The sequence below is a fragment of the Loa loa genome (assembly GCF_000183805.2).
Source record: "Loa loa unplaced genomic scaffold supercont3.337, whole genome shotgun sequence".
Taxonomy (NCBI): Eukaryota; Metazoa; Nematoda; class Chromadorea; order Rhabditida; family Onchocercidae; genus Loa; species Loa loa.
In genome coordinates, this window is record NW_018108517.1 from 17548 (window position 1) to 41795 (window position 24248).

The window sequence follows — 24248 nt, forward strand, 5'->3', positions numbered from 1 at the left end:
ATATATATATATATATATATATATATATATATATATATATATATATATGTATAAAAGGAATTGGACAAGACGTAATAGAAGAAGTGGAATATTGTAAAAAATTACGGATGAAATGACAGAATTCGTTTGGATAGGCTAGCTAAATGGACAGTTCGTTGGTAGTGGTGGTCGATATTTAAAATATTCCAATTTTAGGTGGTACAAGGGCAAATCATAATATGCATTAAAACTTTACTTCCATTTCCTAACTTAATCATTTAATTTCTTCCTAGTTTCATGAATAATGCATTAAAAGCGATAATTACTGAAGTATATCTTTTCTGTTTAAATCATGATTGATAAGCTTGTAGCATCACTGATAAACTTGTAGTTATTTTTGTCAATATTATTTACTACATTAATTTCGATATGATTTGTACATATTGCAGATTATGGAGTGTATTTCAAATTTCAATTTTGATTCCAAAAAGTAATGAACTTTTTTTTTCAAAAAAAAGAAGTTAAACTTCACTTTTCGGTGTTCTCCATGGTAAAGTACCACTAGATAATTCAACCATTACATACAGCCATGATTCCAAATCATCTCGTCGACCGGAAATGAAACACTAGTATTATTTGACCTAACAAATTAGATAAACTTGATGGAAGGACAAACCAAGCTCAAGTTTTTGATGTGCTCGTAGTGAAGCATATCGTGTTGTTCCACGAAAACCCGTACGACGTTTTGCTGGTAAAATTGATCCATCCTGTAGTCTTGAATTTTTTAAAAATTTTAATTTAAAATCAAAATTGCAAAGAATGAAATTTAAAATTTAATCAATATACCTGATTTCTATAGAATCGAGAGAGTCCAAAATCAAAAATATAAATATTTCTGGATTCTTTGCTAATACCTAATGCAAAATTACTTGGCTTAATATCTCTGAAATTTATACCTCAATTAAAAAATCAACTTTCAAATGGTAATAATTACTAATCAAACTTCAAACTGTATAAATAAGCAAGAACTGAAATGTTTGGATGAAATAGCAAAACGAAAATGTCCTCCAGGAATTCATGCACGAATATAACTGAAAATACAAACATGCTAATATCGGGAGGACGAATACAGCTCTCAGGAAATCAGGTTGTAAACTTGTTTGGCAAATGCAAAAGAAAAAAAAAGAAAGAATTTTATTAAAAATCTATGAAGAGTTTATTTTGAAAAGCAATTTTGCTTACTTTAATTTTAAAATTAAGAAAAGGAAAGTTAAAAATAAATTATAAAAAATTGCGGAAATGGAAAAAAAAAGAAGGAAAAATTATTTGACCTTGAAATGACAAATATTTCATGAAGTTCTCGAATTGCTGAAAGCGTTAATAATCCAACACGAATTGAAGTATTCATGGAAAAATTCTTGCTTTTTCTTTCACGTCGTAATCTTGACAAATCTTTCCCAAGTAATGTCATTATCACAAATACATAGTCATCTTGTCTTCCCTATAATTTCGAAAGTTTAACAAATAAATAATCAAAGCAAAATTCGAAATCAATTTAAAATTGAATTCGCTTTTCAAATAAATCATTAAATAAGTCACTCGTGAAGGAAAAGAATCGCTTCCTCACTCCTGCTTTTGTTTTGCATAATTTTTAAATACTTACTCTATAACTTAATTAAATAATTGGAATTTTGAACTCAACTCTCTCAATTTTCCACCTATTAATATGCTACAAAAATCATTTCCATGTTTATTGTAAGATTTTTAGGAATATGCAACTTTCTCTATTTACAAGTAATTGTACATTCAATTTTGTTTCTTTTTTTTTTTTGAAGTTAATCGATAATTCCTATGCTATAACACATCGTTCAGTGAAAAACTTACATCGTCAACATATTTGCAAATTTGTTTACAATCACATTCACTTGCTCTCTTCAATATTTCAATCTCATTGGGAATTTTTGTTCGTAATATACTTTCCCTTTTCAATGCATAAATTCTAAGTAAACAGTAGTAAGAATTGCAAAAAAAAAAATGTCATTTAACATTTCAATTGCTTGTAATCAATCAATATGGTAATTATGCTAATGAGCTGCTTAGCAAATATCATTGCAAGCAAACATCCCACATTGGATAATATGTTATCAACTGATAAATTTGATCATATTTACATGCATGATAATAGTACTACTGATATTTAGTAAAATTTGATCAATCTGATCTAAATTTAGTACTGGTTAGCTTAGAACCACAAAACTAACAAACTAGCCACATCATATTTAGCCTATAATCATTCTAATATACAATAAATATATGCAGTGCAACATGCTGATATCCATTTTTATCTAAATTTAATATCTGTTAAAATTGCAATTAATATTAGTTGACATTTATATGCCATTAAGATTGAACAAAATTTGCAGAAATTTGCTGATAAAGTTTCTGAAAATACGGCAATAAATGAGCAAATATTAAGTGCAAGAAATAAAATATGTAAATTTATTTGAACTTTTTAGTAGTTTCCGAGATACATTCGTAAACTTCTCCATAACCGCCTTTGCCCAAATATTTCATCAATCGATATGCTCTTGAATTCTTCGAAACAATACATTTATCCTTCTCTGTGAACACATCACATATCTCTTCTTTCTCCTGAAACATTTAAATGATTGGTGTAAATTAGTAGGTGTTTGGGGAAAAAATAAAAATTAAATTAGAATCTGAATCATTAAACTTAAATTTAATATCTGAATCACTGAACCTAACATCTGAATCACTGAAATTAAATTTAGCACCAGAATTACTGAACCTAACATCTGAATCACTGAAATTAAATTTAGCACCAGAATTACTGAACCTAACATCTGAATCACTGAATTAATATAATCAAAATGATCAAATGCAACGATTAATTTTACCGCATATACAATCATTCCATCAATTTATCCTAGATTTGTGGACTATTTTCCTTAACGTACAAGTAAATATACAAAAGTATGCATACAGTAATTTGGCTTATTAGGCTAGCAATTAATATTTTAATATGACAAACATAACATGGATTACAGTACTGTGCTCTCGAATATTCAATAATTTCATTAATAACGGGATAACTGAACCTTTTTAATTAAACTGTTATTTGCATTGAAATTGTGTTTTTTTTGATCACATTTATCAGTTTTCGAACTTTTAATTGTTTCCATTTGAGTGATTACACTTGCTTTCCCCGTTCTCTGTCAACTGCTGTAAAATATCTACTGAAAAATGTCACCACTTTATAAAAACATGAAATTAATTAATTAATTAATTAGAGCCGACAGCGAATGTAACAATCGAGTGTTTAATTTGATCTGAAAAGATGAGAAAAAAAAAATATATAAACATTTGGGAGAAAAATGAATTAATAATGTAATTTGTCTGTTCAAAAAATAGATTATTCAAAAAAATTAAATAAATAATTAGCTGTTGTGTTAATTAGTTTCATTAATAATTTTATTAATGTTGAGTAGAACTGCACAAATATGATCTTCCTAATGAAACATTTCTCAATGCTTCCCATCTCTAAACTAATCTGTCAATCATAATTTGGAATTGAAATCGAAATGATAGCTGTTAGGAGGAACCAACCTTTCACAGTTTCAAGTAAATATAAAAAATGACTTAATTATTTTCAAATAAACTAATTTATAATCTAGAAATCATTCTAGCTACATTTCAGATGTCTATTTTAAGATTCTCTGATTCATTAATTATTGAAAATTTACAGGTTAAATTCAACATTACATTCGGTTTATTTGCATTGTGCATTAAAATTAAAATATTTTCACATGGATACGATATTTCATTTTGATTGCATAGAATGTACGGTATTTGATTGTAGACGAATATATAGTATTTCACTATGGAGAGAATATACATTATTTAATAGTGTGGAGTATATGTATTTGATTACAGAAAACATACGATATTTGATTGTAGAGAATATTATGTTTACAATTCTATAAGTTTGATAAGAAGCTATACCATTAATTTTTACAAATTTTCAAATTTTTAATTTACCTTACATGAAATCTTTATTTTGTATGTTTTGTTTGCAGTTTGCATGCAGCACTTTTAAATGCACAAAAATTTGCAGCACTTATGAAAGTGTTCGATTTGCATTGAATGACTGATTCCCAATAGAAGGAAGGAATGATTACCATTTGTAATAAACAAAATCTGTTTGGAATAATTCTCATGCGGAAAGAAGATTTGCACAACGCATTAATGATGCAACGATAATTTTATGGTTTGACGCAGGTGGTTTGGTGAATCGATCGGGTGTCTCCTCCGTGGTTCACATAGCGAGTGGTATGGATGTTTATACGTGTAATACGTGATTGTATTCCAGGATTTCGGAAGTATTACATTGATAGAATGAGTTACATGAGATATGTAGTTTAATAGATTCTCATTTAATAGATTCTCACTTTATTAACATTGATTTTATCATTTAATTTCTACTTGTAATGTTTTAAATATTAGACATTATTGTGATGTTCTATTCATCTGTTTGAATTAAATGATTCCTTGTTCGGAATATAATACGCAACTTATCACGGATCTCTATTTCTTACTAATTCAATACAAAGATGGCTAGACTTATGTTGAGGCAAATAGTAGATGTTATCCATTATTGTGTAAAAATAATTGTTGCGAAAGTATCTTCTCGTATGATAAAATGTCATAGGATATGCATTACTATATATTAGTTGATTCGTTGAAACGAACTCATCGATTTACTCTTTTCTTATTCTGATATTATGTGTACTGTGAAGGTGTCAAAATTTTGGAGTGCAGATCATATTGGAGCGATCGTCGAGGTAGCATCGTATTTTATCCAACAGCATGTCCAATAGCAAAGTCGCCGTTCGGAAGAGGTAATGAAAATGTCTTTCTCTGTCTAGTCATTAGGGTTACGCTTGCTTTTATACTTTTAGATGTACCAATTTTTATTCATGTTCGTGCTAAGCATAGTGTTTTCTTATTATATTATTGCTTTTGTGCCTTATACTGTTTAAAACTGTTATGTTTGTCTACTCCCTTTTGAATAACAGTGTAGAGATGACAGTGTCAGAAAACGTCGGATGATATGTTCACTCCAGAATTGTCAATTAAACCGAAAATGCATAACCGCTAATTTGGATGGTTGACACTTGACGGCTTTTATTAGCATAGTTTGACATTAACGATTTTATGGTTGACATCGGAGGTTTCTCCGAAGAAGCCTACGATGCAGAACCAATCAAACATGAGCAACATCACCTTTTTTGGACACATGCTATTGAAAAGTTTGAATTTTCTAATGATAACTTTGATACACATATAAATGTGTTCATGTTGTAGTGGACAGAAACGGAGGCGAGAGGAAGATGATTCCACTTCGGTACAGGATGAAGAAGATAGTCGAAGCGGACTCACAATGGTTTCCATACCAAAAGGTTTTATTACTTATTTATAGGGGGATGAGAAGTTGTAGGATCGTTTTTTAAGCTTATAGGTAACGCATTATGCTTATTTATCCTTGATCCCATCTCTTTTTCGTCACTCTCTTCAAACTATCAGCTTCTTTCGTTTTGCTTCCTTTCCATCCTTATATGATATTTTTATAAATTATATGGTGTATATTATTCTTGCATGATATACCTTGACATTTCATCTTGATTTTTAAGAACATGGTTTTAAAACTAATGGGGATGTATGGAGATGCGTAGGCAGGTGTCTAGCGAATCTGCGGGAAATGTTTTGGTAAATATTATCAGGGATAGTCAAGTGCGGCTTTTTAGATTTCCCGCAGCATGTAGCATAAGCTTCAGCAATCTTGCTCAAATGCATAATATATTACAATATATTAGCATTTATATTACAATATATTATGTATATATTACAATATATTATGCAATGCATTATATATATATATATATATATTACTATTACAAATTGAAAATTTTCAGGAAAAGAGAAAGATGTAGAATATTCTGCACCAAAGTCGCAAAAATTGACGGATTTAGATGAAGAAGGTATCAAAGAAGGAGAGGTAGGCAAGCATTGACCACTGGAACTTAGAAAACTAAACCATATTTTGTTATTTTGATAATATTTGAGGCCATAGGTAATAGGAGCATTCAGGTTACTTTCATGAAGGTCGAGGTTTAAACTTATGGCTGCTAACTTAAAATCTTCCATACTTTACATAGTGATAATGAAGCTTGTACTGTCAGAGATAAATCTTCTGTCACTGAAGAAAATGAAAAGGGCTAGTGCACCCTGATTTTGGAATATTCTCACATCAGTTCTTCGTCAAACAGTGAATTGAATAGTTACTTTTCAAGTTATATCATAACATACAAAAATATGCTTGCAGGATGGTAACGTTATCGAACAGACGCATTATATAATCATACCATCGTATGCAGCATGGTTTGATTATAATGCTATTCATCAGATCGAAAAACGTGGAGTGCCTGAATTTTTTAATGGCCGAAACAAAAGCAAATCACCCGAAGTGTATGCCTAAAAGACTGTCTTTGATTAAGAAACTAAACAAGATCTGTCACGTTTTACGTCTCTGCGTGTCTTTTGAATAAGGATTTGGTTCTTTAAACGGAAAAATCCAAAAGTCGAAACTATTAGACTTCTAGAAAAAATGGCAATAAAAGATTGATGGGATTCTGTGATGCGCTGAAGTTTTACACGTAATTTTGTTATAGATATATGGCTTATCGTAATTTCATGATTGATACATATCGTTTGAATCCTTTTGAATATTTGTCTTCTACAGCATGTCGAAGAAATCTTGGCGGTGATGTATGCTCTATATTACGGTAAATTTCAAGGCTTAATTTCTTATCTTCGACGGTGAAATAGCACGATTTTTTTTTTAATACATTTATTTTCTTTTATCTGCGCTATAAATTAAGATGATACTATAGGAATTTAAGAAAGCATTCAAGAGAGTGAATTCCGTACATCTTCCATAATTCTAGACATTCTGTTTCTTGTTTCTCTTCCATTATGTGGCAGAACTTTTGATTATAAACCAAAGAAATCTTGTCAAAAGAAGTTAATGATTTAAGGAGACATTCTATAAAAGCGATCAAACTGTTCATCGTTTTGAAGTCCACGTGATCTTTCAGTCAGTTCTAATTACGATTTGACAATTACACATTTCACCATTATAGAGTGCATTCATTTTTGGAACAGTGGGGTCTTATAAACTACCAGGTTGATTCGGAAGCACGCCCAGCACCAGTAGCACCCCCGTGTACTTCTCATTTTATGGTACTGGCGGATACACCAATGGGCATTCAGCCCATACAACCAACTCCGAATCTCTCTCAGGTTTAGTCTTTACTTTCAGAACTTCCTTATTACTTTTAATTTATAAACTTATTAAACTTCACGTCTGTTCATCAACTGTACTCAGTACTCATTTCTCAGTTTAATTTAAGATGCTAAGCTTAGAAGGCTTAACATCTTAAATTAAACTACTACAGTGGTAAAACATAATTTCATCTATCAGCGTACTTCTGAGCACAAAAATCTTTTTTTGTATCCACAGCAATGAGTACGGCAAAAAATCAGGTGATTATCGAAAAATTTAAGTCTATGCAAATGTTGGATGAAGAGTTTGGGTTATTTTAAAGGCTGTTTTAATGGAAGTTATTAAATAAAGTTATTGAGGATGGTATAGTGGTGTAGTTGTTAAATGAAGGCTTATCACAAAGTTCGACCTCTGATTGAGCTCTATGACGACAAAATCGCGGTCTGTTCAGAGCGATTATGATTGACAATGCGTTTTTATTCGTACGAACACTGAGAGTGTAAATCAGAGATTTTGCTAAGCCTTTTGCTTTTTGCTCACTTGTATTAAAAGTATCAGGAGTTGATTGTTGTTAAATGGTTTAGAGTTGTTCATTTTTTCGAACTACTTCAGAGTGATGAAATTAAAAAGAAAAAGAGAAAAAGAAAAGGATAAAGAAAAAGATGATGAAAGTACAAAAGATGAGGGTAACGTGACGGTCAAGATTGAAAAGTTAGGTGATGCTGGCTTGAAGACCGATATGTATGCAAAGCACCTTGCTACGATGAAGGTCAGTGATTTTTTATTGTTTAATCATTGAAAAACTTATTTTGAAGGGATTATTGTTCTTATGATAAAATAATGTGAAAATGATTAGATCATTTGGAAAAAAAAAAATCATTGGGAAAAAAACCGTTCTGACAATGACGTGTTCTCAGCGACTTTTTAATTATTCATTAAAATTTATTTAATCAATTCTTGATCAAAGTTGATTTCACTTATCAATTTTGTAAAGGAAGGGTTTGCAGATGCGAGGAGCAGCTCCAAACAGAGACTGGACTGATCAGGAAACGCTATTGCTATTGGAAGGTTTAGAAATGTTCAAGGATGATTGGAACAAAGTACACAATTTATAGACTTATGGAAGGCGGGAGAGGTGTTCAGCTTGGAATGTAACCTTCAAGCTCCTAGCTACTATCTGAATTGTTGACAGTTGTTTAAACATATGATTCTTCCTTCCCTCTCGATTTAATAATATTGTTTTTTGTCGTTTAGGTTGCTGATCATGTTGGGTCTCGCACACAAGATGAATGCATTATGCGGTTCTTGCAGTTGCCTATTCAGGACCCATATTTAGAAGATGGAGGTGCCGAAGCTGAGGTTTTGGGTTAGTGAATCTTTTTTCTTTTTGAGTGTCATTAATTTTATATAGTTTTCAGATTACATATATATATATATATGTATGTATATAATAATAAAATGTACTTCAGGTCCTCTAGCTTACCAGCCAATGGCATTCAGCCAAGCAGGTAACCCAATAATGTCGACGGTAGCATTCCTCGCGTCCGTTGTTGATCCGCGAGTTGCATCCAAAGCTGCAAAAGCTGCATTAGGTACTGCTTAAAAATATTTAACTACTAAGAATTTTTAAAATGGAAATAATCCAGCTTCCATTTTAGTCAATTTTGGAAGTTCTTGTTCTCCCTTCGCTCTCACTTTTTTTTTTACTACGAAATAACTTATCATTTTAATACGTATTTACAAAACATCTTCATTCTAAGTTGTAATTCAAAAAAGATTTTCTTGAAAGGCGGCGTGATCAGATTATATCTGTACTTTTTTATTTTTTAAAAGTTCTAGCGGAATTTCATCATAGTACGTTTGTTTGTAGAAGAATTTGCGAAGATGAAAGAGGAAGTGCCTCCGTTGGTTGCTGAAGCGCATGCCCTTAACGTAGAAGCGGCATCAGCAGGTGGTAAGATTGATGGTAGTGCAGGTCTGAGTGTTTCTGGAATTGCTGATGACAAAAGTAAGTCTTACATTTTTGAGTTTTGCGGTAAGAAAAGTGAATGACTTCAAGTTATTGAAATTTATGCGCTTTCAGCAAGTTTCTGGATTTTTTCTTTTAGCCGACAAAGATAAAGGGCCAGAACCGATGGATATTCAGTCTGAAGAAATGAAAAGTTGTTCTTCAGCTGAGGGGAACAAAGAAGCAGCTGAATCATGCGATAAGCAGAAAGAAGATAATAAAAGTAAAGTTTCTGAAACAGTGCAAGCGGCAGCTGCTGCAGCGCTTGCTGCAGCTGCAGTGAAAGCAAAGGTTAGTTAAAGACAATGGAAAATAAATTTCCCTAAATATAACAGAATTATAAAGAGACATTACATCTATTACTGTTCCCAGAAAGATTGAAAGTTTTATTGGAGCTTTCTGGAATATTCGAATGCAGCATTGAGGCTGAGTAATCAGACGAACTGGTTATCGTTTATTCTTTGTTTATCAAACATTGACTTATTTTATTTACAGCTGTCTTTCTGACTGCTGCAAACCTATGCTGTGAGAGAACCATCACAGCCGTTCTACCATGAGCACTTCACAGACGTTTAAGTTAAAATAATTAATATTTTACAGATAATGAAATATTTCATTTCAGTAGTTTTTCAATATCACTGATTTATAAAATCTGCTCTAGCATCTAGCTGCGATAGAAGAAAGACGCATCAAGTCATTGGTTGCCCAATTAGTCGAAACACAAATGAAGAAGCTGGAAATGAAATTACGTCACTTTGATGAACTTGAAGCAATAATGGATAAAGAACGAGAGGCGGTTAGCGTTGATTTTCTAGAATTGCTATAGATTCGGCTTAAGTTGATTTAGATTAAATTCTCATCTAGATTTGCTTAGATCTGGACCATTTATAATCGTCCATACAATTGCAGCTTGAATATCAACGACAGCAACTAATTCTGGAACGACAGTCGTTTCACATGGATCAATTACGTTATCTTGAACAACGTGCTAAACATGAAGCACAGTCAAAGCTTGTTGCCGGTGGTAAATTTCCAGTTCTTTCTCAAAGTTTTTGAAGCTCTTCAAATCCTCGCTTCTGGACTAATGTTGATGAGCGTGGAGTCACTTTGGATCACTCTCAATCAATGGGAGAATTAGATGTCTTAGATGTGGCCGGCATTTCTTTTTTATTGAGCATGGCCCAAACATTGTTACATTTTTAATTACTGTTATTTCAATCCAAGAATAATTCCAAGGTCCATATTGTTTTCTTTTTTTTAAAAATTAATTTCAACATAGTTGGCAACTGCACATAAAAAAAATCAAAATTGTAGGTCAGCTACCGCCAAGCTTACCACCTGGTTTTGAAGTTAGCGGTCCACCTCAGCCTCAGCAGCAAGTGCAAGTACCCGCACATTCTGTGGGTGTTTCTACCTCCTCTATGTCATCCACATGTCCACCAGCTGGAGGTCTAGCATCAATGCAAGCACAAATGCCTCATGATAGTGGTTTGTTTATTACTATTAAGTTATATTATGCACACCAAAATCAAAAAAAAACAGTTTTAATGTTTGACGGTAGTATAAGTGTATACGAGCATTATGTACTTATCTAATTCATCCACCGATATTTGTTTATCAACTATTACCTTGAATATAATTTAATTTCACTCCTATTGTCCTGATACTTTGGATTTTTTAGCTCAAAAAATGGATACCTCAGAGACGTCAGCTACTGCAGTATCCGTTGCTATGCCTCAAGTGTCGCAGGCACTTATTCCAGCTTCTCCTTTAGTAACACCGCAATCAAACATTACTGCAGTACCATTGCAACCAAATATAACTGCCGTACCGCCTCAATCAACTATGACTGCTGGACCACCGCAATCAAGTATGACTGTAGTACCACCACAAGCAAGCATGTCAGCAGTATCATCACAACCAAATATGACTGCGATACCACCGCAGGTGCAGCAACAGCAGCATCCACAAACCCAGCAACCTCCACAACCTATCCAGACTCTACAGCCGCCACCTCAGCAACCAAGCTCTACAACTGGTACTATAAATGTCCCTCAAGTGATGAGTGTGCAACCACAACAGCACTTACCACCACCACCACAGCAGCAGCAGCAACAACAACAACAACAGCAGCAGCAGCAAGTACCGCCACCTCAGCAACAATATCAACAAGCTCCAGTCCCACCTCAGCAACAGCCACCACCTCAGCAGCAGCCTTATCCCCCTCAGGGTGGTTATCAACCACAGCAGCAATATCCACAATATGCGCAGAATACTTCGCCACAGCAGTATCCTCCACAAGGTGCATTCAGTTTTGATATATAAGTGTGCATCGCAATTTCAGGTGAATTATTTCTGCATCTCCATTTATTCATTATACTAATGAAGCGTTTTAGGTTATCAAAATGCACCATCACAAGGATACTACGGGCAGCCTGGAACTCGACCGCCTTATCCGCAGCAGTATGCGCAGCGACCGCCTTATCAACAGCCGATGCAGGTACACTATTTAAATCATATAAATGTTTTTTTAATGAAATCTATACTTTTTACCTGCAAAAAATATTTCACACACCGAGAAATGATTGTGAAAATGATCATTACGCTTTGTAATCTTAGTCTGATTATCATGGTATCATATGGAATAAGTTGGGATATATCGAAGTTTTGAATTTTAGGCTTATGGACAACCAGTACGGCCAAGTTTTCCACCGACTTCGGTAGCAGCTCCACCACCAGGTCAAAGCTATGGTTATCCTCAGGGCTATCCACCACAAGGACCACAGGTATAAATTCATGATAAAGGTGTTGATAGAGCATTGAAGCAACCCGCAAAATACAATGTTACACTGTTAATATTAGTTAGTGAAGACTTCAGATTTCCAAAAAGTTTTATGTTTCGGATTTGTAGTATGCACCACCTGGTGGTTATGCGCATCCGCAAGGGCAGCAAGCACCTCCGCCAACTTCAATGCCTCAATCAGTAGAGTCTTCGGATGCTGCTACGCCACCTATGCACCAGGGAACGCCGTCAAATCAGCAATAAATCAGTGTTTTGAAATTCGATTTTGTGCGTAAATGGTTATTAAATTTGTATGTTTTTTATAAAAGATGTTTTGCAGTGATAATCAAAATCGAAATTAGAAAGTTTTCTTTATCAAGTTGCATCAAGTGAACCACCGATAAGCTCAAGCAGTGAATATTTCTAAATTGATGGTCTGAAACTCTTCTGGAAAGCTCACCGTCATGTTTAATATACATCTGTATGATTATTATTATGAGATGATACCATATATTGGTTGATCGGATGAGCTATGCTGATGAATTCGACTTTAGTATGATAATGATTTTATCAAAATTTTTAATTGAAATTGATATCAGTTTGTCTCATTTTCATATTCACAAATTACTTTGTTTTTGATCATGTTATAATTCAATGCTGCTATTTGTTATTATTTCTTCAGCCGTTGCTTTGAGATTTATTATGTTCTGTTAATTGTTGTAGGATATTATTGACAGATAGGTGCTTGACTTGCTAAAATGTTTAAATAGTAAGTAATGAAACGTTTCATACATCACTGCTAAGATAGTTTGAAAATTAGCACATATAAAAAGCTAGTGAGGAGGAATAAACTGCATGTTTAACTCGAGAGAACAAATAAACTGCATGTTTGTAGAAAAACTAGCTTAGGAATTTAATAATTCTGACTAAATTTGGCATATAGTTTGGGTAAGAGCTGAACAATCATTTTGGTTACATATTAATGCAAATGAAGTTACGGAAATTTAGATTGAATCTTATAATCTATTATAATTTGAAGAAAAGGAGCAGCAAAGGCTCTTGAGTTGAGCTTTTTTTTTAGTTATAATTTGAAATTATTTTGAACATTGTTCTTTTTTTTGGTGAATTCTTCTAATTTGTATGTATTTATCAAAAATAAATGTTTTCTTCACGTTGTGTTATAATTCTTCAACGTGTTAATTTATGCGTTACAATTTGGATGGTATTGCTGTTACTATTCTGTGTCAAATTGAAATCTTTGTCAAAGTTTTAATTCTACAAATGAGATGTTTGTTACAATCAATCCTTATTGATTCACTTAATGTGATTAGGGTATGAATCTCTTTGGTTTCCTCAATTTCGTTTTCTTTTTCTATTACCTTGTTGCGAGATAGAAAGTTTTCTTTATAGTTTGGTTGTTGTGTCGAAACATTTAAGGTGGCGGGAAGGGAAGCTAACAGTATGGTATTCTTCGTTCTTTCAGTTTAACTGTAAACATACTGCTGAAATGTTGGAAAGTGAGATTCATTGGAATTGAAGTATCTAAGCTATGTTTCATCAAAAGAAGTCGCTATTCGGCTAAGATGTTTAGTAATTTTTGGGGTAAATACAACGATATGTTTGAATTTGTAAAGTTCCGAAGGAGTCAAGCTATATTCCCGGAAATCCGGTAAACTTTTCGTAAGAAATCCCTCAAATCCGCAACCAGTCTTCCCTGCATTTAGGTTCCTGAATTCCGAAATGCAGCTTGTTGTGAGTAAATCGGAAAAATGAGCGGACAATTTTCAATGGGCGAGGAGAATGTCTATGATATTGCGATGTCAACATTAGAGGAATTAAGATCATCGCCAAGGCTACAACTAGCGGATGCAATGGAAGAAACCAATAATGTGGAAGACGATGATGATGAATCGATTACACCTTCACAACTTGTCAACGAAATTACTACTGCATGGCAAAATGAAATTTGTGCACCGCGACTATTGCCACACATGTAAGTTACGGATATGTTGTAAGCTTATATATTTCATCAAAGCACTAATTGTAGTTCATTAAACTTTGCTTATATAAATAATGGGGTCGTTTATGTTGAAAAGAAATGGAAAATTTCTCTTAGACTTTTTTTTTTAAGGGAGACTGTCGTTGATTTAATGATCGATCAACTAGAATCCATGGAAGAGAATTTTAGTAAGTGTAAAGATCATACTTCGTTGAAAATTATTCTGCATAAGATGGAAGTGCAACGCTTGGCTTATATGGTCAATGAGTATATTAGAGTACGATTAAAAAAGGTTTCAATTTAAATTTGAAGAAATTTTAAAAAAAATTACAATTAAACATGCGAGGATTAAATAACCAATGGATGCTAGCATAAAATTTTCGGACACTTCCAGAATATTTTATTAATTACTGATGCGCCAAAGGATATCAGTGTTATGCTTGTTTAGTGCAGAATGATTTCGTTTGAAATACTAGCCTTGAATTACTATTTCAGTGTATAGTGATCCTGGTTTTCTATTTGCGCGGGAAATAGAGTATTGATGAGCAGGGTGTTCAGAGTGATTGTTTAACGGAAAAACTATGAATGAGAAATAAGTAACTTGTTTAGGTCAAGTAAAAAGTAATATCATGTAGTATAATTTTAGCTAGTAAGGGAAGTGTGTCTTTGGCAATCCCTTTTGAAATTTTTTCCACTGCATGGCTAAGCAAAGTGTTAGAAAATTTCCTATTTTCCAGATCGAAAAGGATGTAGAAGTATTAAAAAGTGAGGATGTTGAACGAGAAAAAACAAATGCCCCAAGTCTGCTTAGTTCAGCCGAAAAAGTTTTTGCTGAGCGGTATGTTTTACTACTCTTTGTTCATAACTCTATTGATAGGGTTAATATAATTTTGTAATTTCCAACACATTTTGTCTATTCGTATATTAACTGTAATTCATTTTGCTTTTACTGTTAGCTAGCATCGATTGCTAAACAGTAATACTGCAGCGAATGTGTTAGTTAAAATAGATATCCTATTAAAAAAGGTAGCCATGTTGATTATTTCTGCTAGATCTTTTCACCAGAGAAACCTTTGTCGAGTTAGTCTTATTTAGTCCTATTTACTAGACATGGCTTTTAAAAGTTCAGAATCATGGATGTTCCTGAAATTGCAGTTATGAATTGATGAAACGTCATTTAATGGAAGCGAGTTTTTTGGAACGAATACCGCCGGCGTTACAACGTCTTCCGATTACTGCACTTGATATGTCCGCTGAACGGGTAATTATCGAAGTGACCAATGACAAACAGGAACAAGTAGTGATTCCCGAAATGACTGATATGTTTTCAGATAGAACTGTTGATTTGCCACCTGGTTCCATCCATTTCATCCCGTATCCATCTATAGCTGATCTTCTAGAAGCCAATAAAGTTCGCTTATTATAGTACATTACCTACTCTAGCGTCTTTATTTGGCATAAGAGACAATCTGTCCCATATAAATCATTGCATCATCCTACCGCATCCATATCTTACTTCATGTCTCCGTTTATACTTCTGTTTTAATAGCCGAATATATTTTTACACTTTTTTGTTTCTGTTGCACAAGTTTTGTTCAGTGAATAAGCAAACACAGTGAAAATTCCAACCAAATGATGTGCGTCCTCGATATTTTATGTCTTTCATCACTTAATGTTCTTCACCATTACAATGACTATTTGGATTTGATTTCTTTTTAATCATCACCTTTCTCAAATGATATACTAGTAGTAAACGATAATGTGATCTTTTTCAATTGTAACATCTTACAAATCCTATGAATCTCCATTCAATTTTCATTAAATCTCTAAATTTGTTATATAAACAAGAATGCAAGAAATTTCTCTTAAGATCGAGATACTTTGACAAAATTATCAGTAATAACATACGAATAATTTTAATGAACGATACTGCCTTATAAGTTATGTCTCCTATGAATGATAAAGAAGTGAATACGGCTAGAAAATAAAATAACCAAAACAATAATAAATTAAACGGTTTTCTCTTTTTCTTATATATATATATATATATATTAACCATCACCATATCATATTTTTCTTTTTTCTTTGTGATAATAGGCACTTATCAACATGTTCAAGTCGCTTATTTGAAATTGAAAGTTATCCGACAAACTTTACAATAATCTCAATTATTGAAAGCTTTGTAAAAGTCGGTTGAAAATAGGCTGTAGAGATCTTCGCTGTTCCGTGTTAAACTACCTCATGGAATGTATATGATTCAATTGCTTAACTATTCCATAACTATCTCACTGGAACAAACAAAACACTGATTAGATGATACATGAAAATACATATATAATTACGCGGAAATTATAATAATAAAAGGTAATTTAAAGTGAAATTTCACGCAACTTCTTCAAATATGACAATTTTCAAAGTTCTCACTTTTCAGAACATATGTCTTTTCGGAGATGTAAGTTATGAAAACCGGAAGTTGGAGAAGGTTTTGAAATTTAAAAAAGGAATATAGATTATTTCTTTTTCGATTTCTAACCGGATATCTGCGTATACATATTGGGTAAAACAAAAGATCAGTAGGAAATCTACTTATGAGGTGGAGGAAAATACGATTTTTTGGAAATTAGATGAGCCATAATTACCAGTCGATCGCTAGATTTGCATATTTCTGTTTTATCCGTAATGATAGGGTATTACTTGCTTCGGAAACCTCTTTGATAGCATCAAGCACATAATCCAGCATTTCTTTGGTATGAGCAGCACTAAGGCAAATTCTTACTCGACTTTCAGTCATGTGTGTTGCTGGGAATGAAACCACTACAACTCCCACACGTCGATTCAGCATTTCGCGACCCCAAAACCTAAAAGTGCATATTTCAGAACAAAAATATCTTTTCAAACGAAAATCTGCATGAAAATAAACACGCTAAAATGCCATATACTGAATAATGTGAAACATATTTTCAGGAGTAAGGAACACAAAAGTAATTGAATCCGTCCATAACGCCTCCATCTAAAAATGATATCTGAAAATTCCAGTCACCTCAAAAAAAAATCATCCAAATATCATTAAAGACAGAAATTTGCAGCTTTTTTCAGCAATAGTAGGCAAAACATTTCCAAAATTTTCTTCACATTTGAAATTTTAATTTCTAACCCGCATTTTGTAGGATAATAAAGCATAATTGGAACAATGGGACTATCATCTGATCCACATACGATACAACCCATACGTTTTAAATGTTTCCGGAAATAATGAGTATTACGCCGTAAATGCTCTCTCCGCATTTCACCTGAAACAAATCAAAAATTTAGTTTTTTGGAGAATTAAGATTTATCGTGATTGAAAGAAATCTATCAGCGATAATGATTTCTGTTTGATAACAACTAAATACATCAGGCTTTAAGTTCCAAGCACCTGGAAGTTTAATTTTACACTCATACTGTAAGGTATCGAGTTTAACTATTACTGAAAGAAAAAAAACTATCATTGAAAAAGCGCCAATAAATTCTGTAATAATTAGTTGTCAAAAAAAAAAATTGATTTCTACGATTAATTGCTATATATAAGGATCAATGTACAAACAAAAGAGCTCACAAATCCAGGTACCTATATGTAATAGGCAGAAAAGTATCATATGATGTAACGCTTACCATCATTAGAACCATCAAGACCCATCATAATTTTCATTGATGATATGATCTGCTGTGCAACAGGAGGTGACATCGGAAGTGCATAGATTGTTGCGGCCGAATTTACTCGTATATAATTTATAAGCCGCTGAAAAAAATCATTCATTATATTCCCCTAATCATGAATAAAGTGGAAGAGGTGAAAGAGCGAATAGAATGGTCATAAGAACGAATTTTCAAAAATTAAGTAAATTTCGAATACATTATGGGTATTTTAGAATCAAAACTGTACTATTTCATTCATCTACTCCTTTTGAAATGCAAAATAATTTGAAGATCTAATAACGGTAATAAAAAAAAAGACAAAAAATAAAACAGACTAGTTTAAGACTAATATATCAATAATATATACTCACTTTGTTACCTGCAATATAACCACCAGCTGCACTAAAACTTTTGGTGAATGTTCCCATTAAAATATCAACATCATGTGGATCACAACCCCAATAATCGACAATACCACGTCCACGTGAACCCATTGCTCCTATATAGATCAATAAAAAAAACGAATAAAATTCAGGAATTGCATACGCTTATTTCATTAGGTTAGTTTTAAATTGCATGAAGGAATTTAGGAATTGTATGTAAAAGCGATAAATAGAAAAAAAGAAACTGTAGAAAATATGTTATAATTTAAAAATAAGCTAATGAATTTACTTTTAAGGAAAGTCTAAATAAATCTCATACAGCTGATCTTATTTCCGGAAAAAAATGATGTACACTAAAGTTTTTTGATCAAGAATAAAAATACAATTAAAAATGAATTAAACAAAATTTACCGATAGAATGCGCCTCGTCGAGATATATATAAGTACCGTACTTCTTTTTTAGCGCAATAATGGCCGGCAAATTGCATATTGAACCCTCCATGGAATATATTCCTTCCACAACGATTAAAATCTTAGTGAATGGTTTTTTCGTCTTTGGATTACCGTACACGATTGCATTACGAATAATTCTTTCCAAATCCGCCATATCTTTAATAAAAAAAGAATCCATAAATTAATCTAGTAATGGTAATTGTCTGTTATTAGATCGTAAATTTCTGAAAGTAGAATGAGGAATTGAAAAGACAATTTTGACTGTGAATTTAAACTGGATAAACCAATGACAAATTTGTTTTACTCATATTCATCTTCTCTGAAAATCACAAATGAAGATTCATGATAACGTATTTCTTCTCTATTATCATTATTAAATTTCCCCCTCCCCGCCCCCTGAGTGTTCGAATTGTGAAATTTTTTGAAACTGAATGCGGATATGATTATAAGCAAAGAGGCAGATAAATTGTAGCATATCATCTTTCTGATTATAGAATTTATGAATAAAAACTTTACAAAAATTATGGAAAAAATTTCGAAAAAAGAAAACTACCATCATGTTTGAAGATACGGACTGTTGCTCCAGACATTCGACTGCCAAGAATAAGTGACGCATGATTGAACTGGTCACTAATTATAATTGAATTCTGCAATTAACAATAATATTGGTACAAAAAAAAAATTCAACCTGAAATTTCATTGCAATATAATATATTACAGCTAAAAATGATTCGGTATAAAAAAAAAAGAGAAAAAAAGTGCAAATTACTTTATCAGCTAGACATGGTGTATTCAGAGAATTAGTAGCAAAACCCATACTGAAACAGATAGCGTCATCAACACCAATAAACTGTGCTACGAGCTTTTCTAGATCATGTTGTACTTTTGAAAATCCTAAATATATTTATTCATTTTGTATTATTTCTAATGTAATAAAATTATTGTTCACGTATGATCCAGCAGCTGTAACGTTTTCATATTTGAATCATTCAGATGTTAATTACAACAATGAGTTCTTAAAATTAAGTCAATTCAAATTTTAAACGAAAGACATTTTTTTGCAAATGTGATATGAAACGTTGCACTGAAAGTACATGAACAGCTTAAATGAAATAAATTTAACACAATGTAATATACAAATGTATAAAAAGAAAAACATACAATGTAATGTATTAGTAACATTGTTTATTTTAAAATCTCCTGAACACTTGATTTTAACTTTTCAATAAACAAATTAACTAATCGCTAGTCTTGAACCTCAGAATCGCATATTTTAGTAAATTTCAGTATATATGAAATATATTTGTGAGAAAAAAATCCGTAAATATTCAAATAACCATACTGAAGAATCTGAACAGTAATTAAAGAGGAAAAAGTAAACGGATGATCAATTGCAATTAATTAATAAATATGCACAAATATTACCTAGCTGTTGGATGGAGCAACATGTGGACAATCCTTGCTCGTCGATAATCGCTGCTGCTTCTTTCCCACACAAGCTACTGGCTTCAGCAAATCCCATATAATTATACGATCCAACATTGATTACTTCTGTTTCAGTTCCTACGTATCTAATGAATTTGAAACATTAATTAAATGATTAATTAATCGATACTGTCAATTTTCTATAAAAATGCAATTCATACGTTTTCTTTCTGCATCCTTCGATTTACTAACAAAGTAGATTTTGCGGAAGAAAATCAATTAATACCTCATGTCCAAAAAAAGCATGAAAACTTACTTATAGGTCCAGTTGTAATCATCGGAGCTACGACCCATGAGTTTTACTGTTGCTCCCGGAACACTAGTGATTGGTCGTTCAAAAACATCGCGTACGCGCATGTAGCAGTTTCGTTCGTAAATGGCTTCAAACTCTGAGAAAAGTGATACAAAATCCTGAAAATGGTCGAAAAATATGGTAAGAAATAATACGAATGGGAAAAAAAGAAACCCATTTGCACAATTTTCAATCTACCTACTAAAAAATTTGTCAGTCAAATTTGAAAAACTAAATTGCTAACTTTTTGTTCTGGTCTTTCAACAGCTGCAACATTCTTTTCAATGCCATGCCAACGAAGTAATTCCCGCAAGAATGCGAAAATCATCAAAACAGTCCAACAAAAATACACCGAGAGTGAAGTTAAGAAGCTTTTCTGGAAAAAAGCGCATCTGACTTGAAAATTTCAAAAGCACCATGAAACTTTTTAATCAACATATTGCTGTGGCTTCAAATTGTTTTAATAATTCGTTTGCATTAAGATACAGATACAAACGAACTATTACAATGATTTTGTCAGCAAATATTAGAGTCGAAACATTAGTACAGTAATTACGAAGGAAGACACTAATTAGAATTCGTAATGTAACATCCGTAAAGCAATGCGGAAGAGTTGCTGCTAAAATATTATTAATGAAATATGCACAGTTATCTTCAAATATATTTTTAAAAAGTATATTCTTACAAGCTAAAAAAGTTCATTCCAAATATTCCAAAGACTTGTCGAATTTTGCACTTTGGTGAAAATCAACACTAATATTGTATATTTACTTCAGTTAACCAAGACATTTTTGAATTTGTAGTATGTTGTTATCAAAGCTAATGATTATGATAAAATCAAAACTGAAATCAGAAAAACTATACTGCTTGCCTTCTAAATAGTTCTATGTGTTCGGTATTACACCAGAATCGTAAATATATGTTTATCAACATCTTACAAGTTACAATAGCTTATCAACATCTTACAAGTTACAATAGCGATAAAGTAATACCTGCTCGAATTCATTCACGTTAGATCCTCGAAAATTTTCCCCATACTTCGACTTCTTAATAAATCCATTCTGAAAGTTCCTTTCAAAAATTTCATCACATATGAAGTTTAATGATAGGACAAGAAATAACAATGCAGTTCGATAAATGCATGCGTAGTGCAGTTTGACAGTTACAGCTGAACATTAACTACAAAAAAGAGATAAAAATTCAGAGTGTTTGCCATTCAAATCAATTTGAGAATTAACCGAATCACTCATTTGTTATTAAGTTGCAAATAATTATCTCCAAAAACTATTTCTGAACCAAAAAATTTATATCATTCATTCAAATATATCATCCGCAAATTTTTCAACGCTACAAGAAAGAATTTCCACTATGACTTATCAAATACAAATAGAATTATAAATACCATTCAAAGGTATTTTTGAATTTGAATTAATTATGTCGCTATATGCCTTTTAACAATTTATCCCACAATACATACCTGTTGTGATAGTTCAGTTGATACTTTATAATTAGATTCTCCATCACATCCGCTAATATTCCACCAGTATTTTCCGATATCATTGAATGTCTGACAACAATACCTGCATGTATGCACATATTCAAATGATATTTCATTTAAAAACAGAAATAACAAATAAGATTGAATGCAATTATGTAGCAATCATTACTTAATAATCTGATAAAAATCAATTTTTATTATTTGGACCTTTTTTTTTCATTTCTTTTCACGAATTTCACAATCTCTACAAAAAAATTTGAAAAAAAAGAAACGGTTACTGAAATTTAAAATATTTCACAATAGTTAATGTCAACAATAAGATGAAATGCAAAATGAATCATCATTATTAACATTAACAATAGCTTACATATATTACAGCAAATGGTTAATCAGTGAGTAAAAAGAAAGAGAAAGAGGAAAAGAAGGAAAAAAAAGGGAAAGATGGAGATAAAATCTAGAAGGAAGGAAAAATTTTTTTTTAAATTTTCTTGCAAATATTTCATTTTCTAAAACATTTGAAGAATGTAGTGAAAATGAAAGGAATAACAAAAAAAGTATCTTTATGTAATTTCAATGGTGGAAAAATCAAGTTTTTTGGAAGAAAAAAAAGACAAATCATACTTTTCAGATGATTTCACAACGGTATTAATATCAGGAGTAGTTGCTACTGTCAACTGATTATGAGCCAAGTTTAAAGATTGTAATGTTAATGGATGGAAATCATATGATTCCGATATTTTGGAACATTCTTGACCATTTATTGGTAATGAATCCAATGCTGCCGTTTCATCCATTAAAACTCCTGCAATACAGTAATGTTATTAGCTTAAATTAATTTAATTTAATTGTAAATATTTCAATAAGCAATAATAGTAACTTCAGAAAGGATTTCTAGCATATATGGTGATATCAACCGGAAATAAATTACAGTGAAGTATAAAAGGTCAGGAAGGTATCATTGATAGATTTAGAAAACTAAAAGTGTTAATTATTTGTGGGAGAATCACTAAATTCAGGATTATGAATAAAATGTAGAACATTAAAAAAGATATGGAAACCGGTATTGGAATGAGATTATAAAACAAGGAAAATCCGGAATGCACGTAAATATATAAGAAAAAATGATTTAAAATAAAAGAATGAATAAGAAAAGAGAAAAAAAAACGTAAGAATTGGACGAATTTTATTTTAAATTCCTACTTAATTTCTTTGGTTTTTCTTAAATCATCCCCGATATTGTAAAATCATTTCCGGTACTGCAACAAATTTTGAAACTAGCTTCCGCTTGAAAAATCTTTTCCCTTTTTATCACTGTCTTGTTAGTTTCCGGTTACTCTATCGTCAATCGATTTAGAAATCAACATTTCCGGTTTTATAGTAAAGTTCAAAACTAGAAAAAGGATTCCGGATAATTTAATAAGCAATTATCACGTACACTGTATGTCAAATAACATGCATATGATAAAAGAGTAAGCGTACGCAAAGTAACACGTAACACGTAACACGTACGTCAGCTAGGAAGTAAACATTAAAGAAGAGAAGAGAGCATAGTGCATTATATAGTACTACTACGACTACTGCAAACGACAGAACGTCTAGACGTCACGAAACGCGTCAATGTTTCAAATTCCAGTTGTATGTGATAGCACCACATGCGCACAGACACAGAGGCATACACACATACGCATACACACATACATAGACATATACATACACATACGCATACGTATATACACACACATATATATATATATATGCATCTACACACACATACACACATATACACGCAGATACACTCATACACAGACATACACATACACATACATACAAATATATACACATACATACACACACATACATATACATACACATACATACACATACACACACACAGACATACATGTAGACAGAGAGAGAGGCATATATTTGTGTCGACAGTATAGGAATGACTATTCAACAGAGAAGAAATTACATGGGTAAGGGTCGATGTCAACCTCAAATGTTCACCTTTGGCCTTTAAGTTGAGAAAGCTGAGAAAGAAAAGAAAGGGAGAGAGAGAGAGAGAGAAAGAGAGAGAGAAGTGATGAGCTATGTCTCCCACAATTCATCAATGATTTCATATAAAACCATTTGCTGGATAATGGATCAATGGATTAGTGAAAATTATCAAAGAAGATAGTGTCCCATTATCACCTTTAATGTCACATCTGACGTCCACTATATGTCATAAAGATGACCTATATGAGTGACCTAAGGATTGAATAAGCAAAGAGAGAGAGAGAGAGAGAGAGAGAGAGAGAGAGAGAGAGAGAAGTAGTAGTAGTAGTTAGT

At 32.2% G+C, this 24248-nt stretch overlaps 5 protein-coding genes across 5 annotated transcripts; 3 read left to right on the top strand and 2 right to left on the bottom strand.

The window, feature by feature from the left end:
- Positions 1–500: 500 nt before the first annotated feature.
- On the bottom strand, positions 501–1450 carry LOAG_04429 (hypothetical protein; the record flags this gene model as incomplete). Its single annotated transcript, XM_003139966.1, has 4 exons — positions 501–605; positions 639–746; positions 826–922; positions 1311–1450. 4 exons carry the CDS (start codon positions 1448–1450, stop codon positions 501–503), a joined length of 450 nt encoding a protein of 149 aa, XP_003140014.1.
- Positions 1451–4794: 3344 nt separating this feature from the next.
- LOAG_04430 (hypothetical protein) lies at positions 4795–12396 on the top strand (the record flags this gene model as incomplete). Its single annotated transcript, XM_020446592.1, has 20 exons — positions 4795–4898; positions 5365–5459; positions 5973–6055; positions 6383–6525; positions 6729–6842; positions 7200–7359; positions 7624–7652; positions 7955–8111; positions 8350–8442; positions 8597–8708; positions 8812–8934; positions 9213–9350; positions 9451–9641; positions 10012–10146; positions 10260–10374; positions 10665–10838; positions 11032–11652; positions 11747–11850; positions 12029–12136; positions 12262–12396. The coding sequence occupies exons 1-20, from the start codon at positions 4867–4869 to the stop codon at positions 12394–12396; spliced, it is 2862 nt and encodes a 953-aa protein (XP_020303093.1). The 5' UTR covers positions 4795–4866.
- Positions 12397–13851: 1455 nt separating this feature from the next.
- On the top strand, positions 13852–15979 carry LOAG_04431 (hypothetical protein). Its single transcript, XM_003139968.2, has 4 exons — positions 13852–14125; positions 14264–14423; positions 14869–14969; positions 15287–15979. Exons 1-4 carry the CDS (start codon positions 13902–13904, stop codon positions 15555–15557), a joined length of 756 nt encoding a protein of 251 aa, XP_003140016.1. The 5' UTR covers positions 13852–13901; the 3' UTR covers positions 15558–15979.
- Positions 15980–16333: 354 nt separating this feature from the next.
- LOAG_04432 (hypothetical protein) lies at positions 16334–22725 on the bottom strand. The gene is made up of 13 exons (XM_003139969.2): positions 22539–22725; positions 21897–21999; positions 21412–21480; positions 20664–20795; positions 20384–20538; positions 20068–20213; positions 19412–19536; positions 19196–19289; positions 18601–18798; positions 18178–18305; positions 17783–17909; positions 17286–17421; positions 16334–16989 (listed from the first exon to the last, which is right to left on the bottom strand). The coding sequence occupies exons 1-13, from the start codon at positions 22709–22711 to the stop codon at positions 16767–16769; spliced, it is 1809 nt and encodes a 602-aa protein (XP_003140017.1). The 5' UTR covers positions 22712–22725; the 3' UTR covers positions 16334–16766.
- An 809-nt stretch (positions 22726–23534) lies between these two features.
- On the top strand, positions 23535–23897 carry LOAG_04433 (hypothetical protein; the record flags this gene model as incomplete). The annotated part of the gene is made up of 1 exon (XM_003139970.2): positions 23535–23897. The coding sequence occupies one exon, from the start codon at positions 23535–23537 to the stop codon at positions 23895–23897; it is 363 nt and encodes a 120-aa protein (XP_003140018.1).
- Between the last annotated feature and the right edge of the window lie 351 nt (positions 23898–24248).